This window comes from Empidonax traillii, unplaced genomic scaffold (genome assembly GCF_003031625.1).
Source record: "Empidonax traillii isolate 1590-97213 ecotype Southwest subspecies unplaced genomic scaffold, ASM303162v1 scaffold322:size1131127, whole genome shotgun sequence".
NCBI classification, from domain to species: domain Eukaryota; kingdom Metazoa; phylum Chordata; class Aves; order Passeriformes; family Tyrannidae; genus Empidonax; species Empidonax traillii.
In genome coordinates this window covers 588,252-597,817 of record NW_020955515.1, presented here as the reverse complement: position 1 = coordinate 597,817, position 9,566 = coordinate 588,252, and the positions used below count along the sequence as shown (strand labels likewise).

General features: G+C 49.4%; 1 protein-coding gene and 1 long non-coding RNA gene across 3 annotated transcripts; one reads left to right on the top strand and one right to left on the bottom strand.

Annotated features, from left to right (window-relative positions):
* Window positions 1–806: 806 nt before the first annotated feature.
* On the bottom strand, window positions 807–5,583 carry TMIGD1 (transmembrane and immunoglobulin domain containing 1). Its single transcript, XM_027891469.1, has 7 exons — window positions 5,112–5,583; window positions 4,747–4,849; window positions 3,505–3,783; window positions 2,431–2,709; window positions 1,526–1,629; window positions 1,236–1,264; window positions 807–905 (listed from the first exon to the last, which is right to left on the bottom strand). The coding sequence occupies exons 2-7, from the start codon at window positions 4,823–4,825 to the stop codon at window positions 902–904; spliced, it is 774 nt and encodes a 257-aa protein (XP_027747270.1). The 5' UTR covers window positions 4,826–4,849; window positions 5,112–5,583; the 3' UTR covers window positions 807–901.
* On the top strand, window positions 847–6,865 carry LOC114061230. 2 transcript variants are annotated; one of them, XR_003572069.1, is made up of 3 exons: window positions 847–961; window positions 1,761–1,900; window positions 6,720–6,865. It is a non-coding gene; the product is annotated as an uncharacterized LOC114061230 (long non-coding RNA). The 2 variants fall into 2 exon arrangements; XR_003572070.1 differs by having other exon boundaries at window positions 6,717–6,865.
* The last annotated feature ends 2,701 nt before the right edge of the window (window positions 6,866–9,566 follow it).

Here is a 9,566-nt window from a genome sequence, read left to right as displayed (position 1 = left end):
TTACCGACCCTTCACAGCGACCCCTGTTACTGACCCTCACACAGATCCATCACATCTGCCCCTCACACTGACCCCTCACACCGACCCCCACAGCGACCCCTCACAGCGGCCCCTCACACTGACCCCTCACACCAACCCTCACACCGACCCCTCACACCAATCCTCACACAGACCCCTCACACAGATCCATCACACCCACCCCAGGAGCAGCAGTGTCAGGGGCTGTGTGTGGCTTCAGGCAGCCACATTCCCTCAGGGCCGGTGTCACCCTGGGCACGGGACACCTGGCTGGAACATCCCCATCCCGCTGTACCCAACCCAGCTCTACCCCCGCGGTGTCACCCCCAGCTCTGCTGGATTTGGCACAAGGGCAGTGTGCCAACGCCAAGCACTCGGGAGCGTGAGGTGGCACCGACATGGCCCTCCCTGAGCCCTGGGGAACATCAGTCCAGGACACGCTCTGGATCACGCTCTGGATCAGGCTGTGGAGTCTCCCTGGTGAGTAACAGCCCTGCTCCTCCGAGAACAGTGTCGGTGCACTGCAGTCTCAGGTTGATTTACAACATTAGTGATGTACCATCCAAGGCATGATGAGGCCTCAACAGCTTGCCAGGACCTTGAGAAAAGTGCCTGAGTGGCGCATTTGTTGGGAGAAGGGGTGGATGGAGAGGTTCTAAGAGGTTCAAAGAGGGGTGGATGGAGAGGTTCTAAGCAGCAGTTTAGAATCAACAGGTGCAAAGAACCAGTTATATTTTGGGGGGGAAAAAAAAAAAAAAAAAGAAGCCATATAAACTTGACCCGAAAAACTTGTTTCAGTGCTTTATCTCATCATCTCACGCAAGGCCTTAGTCCCACTCCTAGAGATGACGTTTTCTGGGTGTGCACAGGAACCCTGTGTTCTTTACCTGCAGCAAAATGAACAGAAGAAACGAAAAATCACCTACTGGGAAAATCCTCATAAGTGGGTTGAATTCACCTGGGCTGAGTTCAGCTCCAGAAAGCACCATCAGCTTTTATCCCCAGTGCCTCCATACAGAGGCACAGCCAGGGTGCTGGGGTGGCCAGGGCAAGGCCAGGAGCCTGGGGCAGGATCTGTGTGTGTCCTGCCATATTCCCAGGGACCACTCTCCGCTGGCACAGAAGGTGTGGGCCATGCTGAGTGCCCTTTTCCAGGTTCTGGCAATTTTAAAGGAAGTTCATTTGGAATAAGCACAAATAAGCAGTCAAATACTTACAGAGATGTTTCCCTTGATTTATTGAAGCACTGAAAAGAAAGAAACAGTCTTGTTATCTTTCACATTTCCTGACCAAAGGGATATTGTTACAAATATCTTGCAAGTATGTGATGCCTCCCTTAAAATATCTAATATTTGATTTATCTACTGGTAATTCTAATGCAGGAGGAACTATGTAGCAGTTCTCTAACAGTGGAAAGCAACACTATGAAGTAGAATATAAAAGGCAGGAAAAAAACAGGGCATTGCAACAAACTATTTTTTTCCTGTGAAAGTAGAGCTTTCCTTACCTTAAATAATTTATCTTTTCGGGCCACAATTCCAAAAAATATTGTGATTATAACCACTACAGCAGCAGCAATAACGGCCTCCTTGGGAAAAACAGTTTTTTTCTCTGTCAGGAAAGAGGAGGTTGGATATTTGATAGATTAGTGCAGTGATATAACCCAGATCATTTCACAGGACTGCAGAAAGACCTATTTCTTTCCCCACAGCTGCCACTGCTGCTCTCTCTGCTGTTTGCAGACTGACTGTGTGCATTGGTCCTCTGGAAAGAAGAGAGCTGAGCCCGTGTTTTAGTGAACTGAAGAAGGACTGAAACATCAGCTCCAGAAGGAGAGTCTGTCCCCCAGGCACTGTTATTGCTCAGGAATAATGTGACACAGGTAAAGCTGCTTTTTATCTTGTGCCCTGAGTGTAGAAGTGGGGAAGTGAGAGGTGCCTGGACAGAGGGTGGGGAATAGATGCCTGCTGGGTCACCTCACCTGTCTGAGACCTGAGCACCCAGCCCCATTTCTGGAGCACAGCTTCTCTTAAGAACCTTAAGCAGCTCTTTGGGCTTGACAGAATTTTGTGGCCAGAGTAAGACACTTCAAGCAAGACCAGAGGTGCTTTGAGCCACGCTGGAGTGTCATGTCAGCATGGGCAGTGCTACAGTAGGATGAGCCTGCCCTGGGTCTAGGTCACACTTGCTAAACACCTCTGAATAACAGGTAGAGCAGGACAAGCCCTTCCTGGTGCTGTGGTCCCAGGCACAGGGACAGGAGAGCTCCTTCTGTTGCTGTGCCCTCAGAAGTTCACAGAGGGGAATTTACCACATTCCACTTACACATCTTAATATAAATGGATTGCTGTCATTGTAAAAGAGAACGGAAAGTTAATTGTAAAGCTTACTGCCTGACAGCAGCCTCATTACCTTCAATTATCAGGTGGAAATCCTTTGTCCCCTTTCCCAAGGAAGATTCCACCACGCAGGTGTAGGTCCCATTGTCAGACTTCTGTACTTTTCTGATGGAGAGCTGGAAGACCTCGCTCGTCTGGCGGAGCTCGTGACGACCCTGCTGGAGGGTCAAGTTGCCGTTGTCCTTATACCAAGTTGTTTGGGCTTGAGGGTTGGATTTGGAGTTGCAGGTCAGAGTAACATCTTTCTCTTCCTCAATTTGGAGGGTCTCCTCTCCGCTCAGCTGGGGAGGAACTGTTCACAGCAATGCAGGTCAATAGGCCATTAATAATGCTGCTCGTAGAGGCACAGAACCATTTAGGTTGGAAAAGCCCTCTAAGATCGAGTCCAACTGTTAACTCAGCACTGCCAAGGCCACCCCCTAAGCCCCGTCCCCAAGTGCCACATTTGCTGATCTTTTAAATCCCTCCAGGGATGGTGGTTCCACCACTGCACTGGGCAGTTCCATTGACTGATAACCCCTTCAAGTGAAGAAATTTTCCCTAATATCCAAACTAAACCTCCCCTGGTGCAACTTGAGGCCATTTCCTCTTGTCACTTGTTAACTGGAAGAAGAGACTGAGCCCACCTTGCTCCAATTTCAGGTACTTGTAGAATGGTCACCACTAAACATAAAATAAATTCCCTTTATACATCCCTTGTGCTCCTTGTTCAGTGGTCTAACACATCACAGTTGTGCAGCCTTTTCTGATCCCAGGAATCAGCAGGGAAATCAGTGCCTGTCACTCCTGTATCTCCTCTGCCCTGACTTGTATCCCTGGGAAAGAATCTAGGTGGAGTCAGGGACATATCCAGAACCTCTTTCTTAAGGGCCCACCCACTCCCCATAAAAGAGGCCTTGGCTCAGGCCATAAGCACCACTGTGGAAAGGGAGTGTCCTATAATGTGAGTTATCTCCTCCTAAACACATTTTTTCTTGGTGAAGACAGCGCACAAGGGTGCAAAACACCGCCCAGGCACCGAGCTGCTCAGCCCAGGGCTCCATCCCACCCCGGCCATTCCCCACACAAATCCACCCTGGCGACTCACACTCCACATCCAGGGTCACAGACACCTGCACGGACTTGTCCCGCGCCAGCTTGCACGTGAAGGTGACTCCGTTGTCAGACTCGTTGACGGGGTACACGCAGATGTGGCTGATGTTCACTTTATTCCCCTCTTTCAGCCCCACCTGCCCGTCTCCCCGGTACCAGAGCAGGTTCTCAGCCCGGCTGCTGTTGTGGACGAGGCAGGAGAGGGTGACTGAGCTGCCAGGCCTCGTAGACAGGGGGAAGTCGGCAGCGTGGTTGTTTATGGACAGCTCCAAACCTGCAGGAGGAGGGCGAGGACAGTAAGCTTTCTAAGCCATTCCCTTCCCACAGAAGCTGCCCTGCTCCCTTGTCCAGGCTTCAGCCTCGGAGGAGGGACTGAGACTTTCAGGCTTCAGCACAACACCTGTTTTCAGGTGGGATATTAGTTTCTGAGACAAGAAGTTGTCTTCATCACAAAGCTCCCTTTTACAGTTGTTTAAAACAAAAAGCCAGGCTTTTGCAGGTGACTGACAGAACAAGGCCTGACCTGTGACAACAAAAGTGACCATGTAACACACAGCAAAAGATCATCCCCATCCCTCTGGTCTTGCTCACCCTCCTGCCCCCAGTCACTGCTGCAGCACCACTGTGCCCTGGGGTTTTGTGCTCACTGTTTGATACTCTGTTTTTCAATTGGAGCTGCATGTCCTTAGAAGTATAAATTAGTTAATCAGCCCCTCGGCTGCATCCTGGACAGGCCGAGTCTGGCAGTTGCAGAGTTGTACAAACCTCAGGACATACTAAATGAAATAAGTACGGGAAATAATTTTTTTGCAATGGGCTGAAACTCACTACTGTAGCCTGAGACATGGACTAATGAACTATAAATATAGCTCAGAATATAAAGGTACTAAAGTCTTGTGAATATAAAGAATTCTGAAGCTTCCTGTCTCTTCCCTGGTGTTCCCAGGTGGCCAAAGCTATCACACTTCTCCCTGCTTAGAGCAGGTTTGGAAACTGTGACCTCATCAGTCCTGTGCAGCTGCCACAATACTGCTGGAAAATGCTGAAGCTTCCCCATTCCCTTCCCTGCTGCTCTCAAAATCAGAAGCTATTTTTTAAACAGCCCTCTGGGCATGACCTCCAGAACATCCCAAAACTGGGATGCTGCTGTGGCACATCACCCAGCCCCGGGCAGTTTCGGCTCTCGGCATGACGGGGCTTGGACAAAACCACCATGGAATTTTTTTCTGCTGCTTACCTGTGGCTACACATGCCAGGAAGGAAATGGCAAGGACGGGTGCTCCGCAGGGAATGGCGAGCCTGTGTCTCTGTGCCATCTTGGGAGGCCCAGCTGGTGATGTCTGTGGAGAGAGGGTCACAGCACTGCTGCCCCCGCTGGGGCTCGCAGGGGTTAATCCCTGCTGCCATCAGACACCCTGGGGAGAGTCCTCACAGCAGGGACAGGGTCACCAGGGAATAAACTGAGCTGATTGTTGCAGGGCATTTTCCAGTTAAGAGCAGATTCAAGGGGGTTGGATATCCCTAATCTCCATTACATGAGTTTGTTGTCCCTAATCATCTGCCAGGGGAACCCGTCTCTGGGCTGTGTAGCACCAGACTTACCTTGGGAAGAGTCTCTGGAGAGGCTGGTTCGGCTGAGAAATGCACAGTTCCTTCCCCTCCTTATTTATAGGGTCTGAATTTCAATATTTTATGGTAGTTTGGTAAGAAGCGAACCCATAAAATGGGTTCAAGGCCTCGTTCAATTCCTGGATTTCTGAGCTCCCAGAACACTGAAGAAAAGCACTTGCTGGGCTCCACGGGCTGTTTTATGAGACTTGCCAAGGCAATGAATAACTAACAAGAGAGTTCCTGCATCAACCATAAGGACTTCCAGCCAAAAATAATATCTTTACCTCTCAGCTTTCTGGGTGTTCACAACATTGTTTCAAGCCATAGGAAGTTTATCCAGGTTGTCCTAGAGCAGGAGTAGACTCCAGTTTGCCTCTTTCTGCCCAAAGCTCTGTCGCCATGACCTCCTTTGAGTGGAAAATAAGAAAATGCACAGATTCAGACTTTGAACTGTGTGCTGGCAGAGGAGAGCACAGAGACACTGTCCTGCTACCCTTGTGTGCCCCCAGGCTGCTCCTGTGCTTAGCTCAGCCCTGGTCCCCCCCAGTGAGGGGTCTGTCCCAGCTGTCCCTGCTGCTGAGACAGCTGTACATGGGCTGTGTGTGCCCAGGGCACAACTGAAGCGCTTTGCCGCGTGGAAAACTGTCTGAAAATGCAGTTACACCTCGGCAGGATGACGGTGCAAAGCACAGGAACCTTGCATTCCCTGGAATGTGTTCTCACTGCTCTCAGTGTCCCTGCAGGCACAGGGCACATCACTCATCAGCAATGGGCTCATCAGAGCCATAAAGTGCATTTCATGAGCAGGAGGAGCCTGGGCCATGTCCTTGGCGTTTTCTTTGCAGCACAGAGGTGGGCAGGGAGGGCTCCTGCTCCAGGGCTGCCTGCACACACAGCACTAGTCATTTGTGGGGCTGTTGCAAACAAGGGTCATCTTTGAGTGTTTCTTAATATATCTCTTTCTGTTTGTTGGTTTACCCTTAAAACTAACAGGGAATCATTTTCAGTTAAAAAAGTAAACGTGTACAAAAGTCCCTTAAAGAGACAGTTCTCAGTCTGCCTTCCAGAAAACTTAGAAATTAGTGTCCAGCCTTTAGTGCCCTTTTTACCCTCAAACTCAGTTTAAGAAATAAATTTAGCTTCTTCCAACATTTTTAGGCAGTTACACGTCCTGTGCTCGTAGTATTCGACTAACTGTAAAATGTTGGCTTCTGGTTCAGTACAAACTTCAATCCAAATGCTCTTCCTAAGAGTAAAGTGATCTTTGTGGTTTGGAATTAAGCTGAGTTGCAGTAGGGAGGGATGCAAAGGAATGGGCTGGGAAATGGCTGTTTGCTCCTGCCAGGACTTGAGCCAAAGGCAGGAGAGCGTGGGCAGCTCTGTGATCCCTCAGATCCCTGCACTGCTGTGGCACTCCAGGAGAAGCAGGATGTGATTAGAGTAGGTGAGGATGTAAAGAAGGAAAGCACAGAGTTTGGGGGCACGTTTTGAGTCTAGAAATGAGAGTAAAGGAAAGGGCTGTCAGCTGTTCTGGGGGGGCTTTGTCACGACACTGGGCCCAGCATCAAGCAGGACCTGGGTAAAACTCTGTCCCAGCAGGTCCCTGACACGGGCAGCAAGGTGAGCTCTGGTTCATCTGGTGCAATGGCAGTGCCCTCTTTTGCAATGGGCTTTGAGATCTGCTGAAGGAAGAAGGACTAGAAAATCAAGGTGTCTCTGGCCCAAGGCACCGAAAGGCGGCTTTTTGGAACGGCTAAGAATTGCTTTCGCAATGACTTTTTACACTTTTCTTTTTGTACAGGGTGTGATTAACTTGTGGGTGTCTAATTACTGAGGTCTAGAGTTCTGTGGGTTGCATTCTCCACCTCTCCATTACGTTTTGGAGGGACGTGAACCTCACGTTCCAGAATGTCAAGCAGCCACTAATGACCTGGTCTGGGAGGAACCTCCTCGGTGAGGCAGATACTCTGTAACTCTCCACGACAAAGGATCCAACCCTCACGTTTGAGGTACTTGGCTCAGGCGCTGCCAAGGCTGGATTAGACAGACCGTGGGCTAAAGCCAGAGTAATCCACCACAGCAGCTCCTGTTTGTCATCCTTATGGCAACGCTGGACCAACAAACCCAGAATAAGACTGTTGTTAAATATGACTCTGAGCAGCCTCAAAGGGAATTAATTAATAAGCACCAGTCTATTCCTGGGTGTAATCCAAGCCTTAGAAACCCGAGAAGAGAAGATTTAGAACGTGATAGAGATTGGGCAGAAATTTATTTTCCACTGGGTGGAACCCCTTAACCTCTGATTTCAAACTTCCCAGCAGTCTCTCCTAGCACAGATCTCCTCAGTGCCTGCAGGGATACAACTCCTCTTCCTCCCCAGTCTCCCTGGCAGATGAGATCTCAATTCATATCCAGCAGAGTTGTGAGGGACTCCTCTTGGAGTCAGGGGCACGGCAGGATCTGCACAGACCAGACTGGAAGCCCAGGATCATATCCATGGGTTGGTTTGTCAAGCAAACAATGCCTGTAACGTGGCTGTAATCCTGCTCCAGAAAACCTGGTTCTGCAACAGTGCCTGAGGCTTGCTCCAAGGCTGCTCCTGCCTTCCTACTGCTTGCGGTTCCCTGCTCCTAATCCCTTCTCAATACGTGGTGCTCCGTATTTTGCAACATTTCCATTGTTGGAGGATGACTGTGACACCCAAATCCACTGCCTCCGCTTGCCAGATAGCAGGAGTGGAAAGCGAGGCTGTCAGGGAACGCTGCTTGAACTTACTCAGCACTCCTGTTCCCTCCCACAAAGCCTGTTTTTCCCCAAGTATAAAGATTCTGGAGCTGTGATGTGCCCTGATTTCCCAGACTCCCAGCCTATACCCCACATATTTCCCACTGTCAAGAAGGACCAGTCTCAAGTATTTTTTTCATGATTTTATTAATCATTCTGCTTTCTGATGGTCCTTATATAAAGGTCACACACTGTGACCCCGAATGCAGAGGGATGATAAGTGAATTTTATTCTTGAGAAGGAAGAAAAGTAGTAAAAGAAGCACCAAACCAGTGATTATTGTGTAATTTTAAAATAAATTGCTTAGAGGGCATTAAACATTCAAATGAAAAATAGGCATTAATTAATCAAGAAACAGATCCTGGGATAAATATAGTGGAAGAGAAGCCTTCAGGAAGGTGAGGCTCCAGCACAAGTGTTGGATGTGAATGCCACCTACTGGGTACTCACCCACCAGAGGTGGCAGGGAGCAAAGTCACCTGGGAGTGCTGGAAACTGGATGAGATCCCTGTGAACACCTTGGCACAAGCTCAGTGAACCCTGTAGAAGTCTAAAGTCACACTCATGGGCAGGTCTGCTCAAACCTCTGGGCTCAGAGGAGGAGGAGGAGGCATCTCTGAGATGGTGATTCCACTGGTGTTTTTCATCTGCACTGTGGGAAGTGCCCTGTGGAGTCTGTGCTCCTTCTGATGCAATAAGGAAGCTCATCCTGGGCTTTTACTGATACAGATATATTGCTGTACTCGTGTACTTTCAGAAGTGTGAGTAAATTAGGCTTGGAGAACTTCAGTCATCATTTCAAACAACTGCTCCTGGACGGTTTAAACTCTCAGTTTCTGAAGTGAGTGCAAGGAACAGAACCGTGCTTCAGGAGGGCAAGTCCAACCTGGAATCAGGAGCATCAGGGCACTTGCCAGTGTTTCCTGTGCTGAGAAGAAAGCACTGCAGTAGGCACAGCTTCTCTTACCTGCAGTCAGCACTGGTCCCCCTCTTTCCCACACGCTCTGGGTCACATCCAGCCCTGGTGGGTGCTGCAGTCACCAATCACAACTAAAAACAGTGCCTTAGTGTGGCTGCTGCTGTCCTGCCCTGACACATGTGGTCCCAAATAAAAGGAAATGGGAAAGGAGCTTGGCATTAAATTAGCAATATAGGTCCCCTGCAGGAGATAAAAGTGACTTATCTGTATGAAATTCCACCTAAATGTTGGCCCTTGTAGTTTCCCCCCTCGGGAGCCCTGCTTGGCAGCCTGGAGCTCTCAAACCCAGCAGCACTCGGGGAAACCAATGCTGTTATTCTTTGCTTCGTGTCATCCACTCATGAAACTCCATTTTCTACCCGACTGACCCAATTTTCCAGGTGGGCTCCTGCCTCAGCCGGGGGTCAGGCTGTGTCGTAGCAGTGATTACCTGCCAGGTTCCCATGACTTTGTTAGTCTTATAGACAGAAAACACGTCTCTGGAACGGATGGGCTGGACTTGAAGGGTTTTTGTTTCCTCTGGGAAACAAAAATTACTAGGTAGGATGCTAAACTTAGTGCCTGTTTCACGCTGGTGGCCAGTACAGGACATTCCCTAGCAGTATTCCCAGATCCGCTTCTCTTTAGGGCTGTGTTCCGCTGTGGCTGCTGAGCAGCCTGGATCTCAGATATTTTTGTCTACC

Bases quoted from the DNA above. Each gene is read 5' to 3' on its own strand.
- TMIGD1 (XM_027891469.1), bottom strand. From the start codon at position 4,825: ATGGCACAGAGACACAGGCTCGCCATTCCCTGCGGAGCACCCGTCCTT. The intron at 2,710-3,504 runs GTGAGTCGCCAG...TGCTGTGAACAG, and splicing joins TGTGACCCTGGATGTGGAGT to TTCCTCCCCAGCTGAGCGGA. The intron at 1,630-2,430 runs GTAATGAGGCTG...CTTTCCTGACAG, and splicing joins TTTCCACCTGATAATTGAAG to AGAAAAAAACTGTTTTTCCC.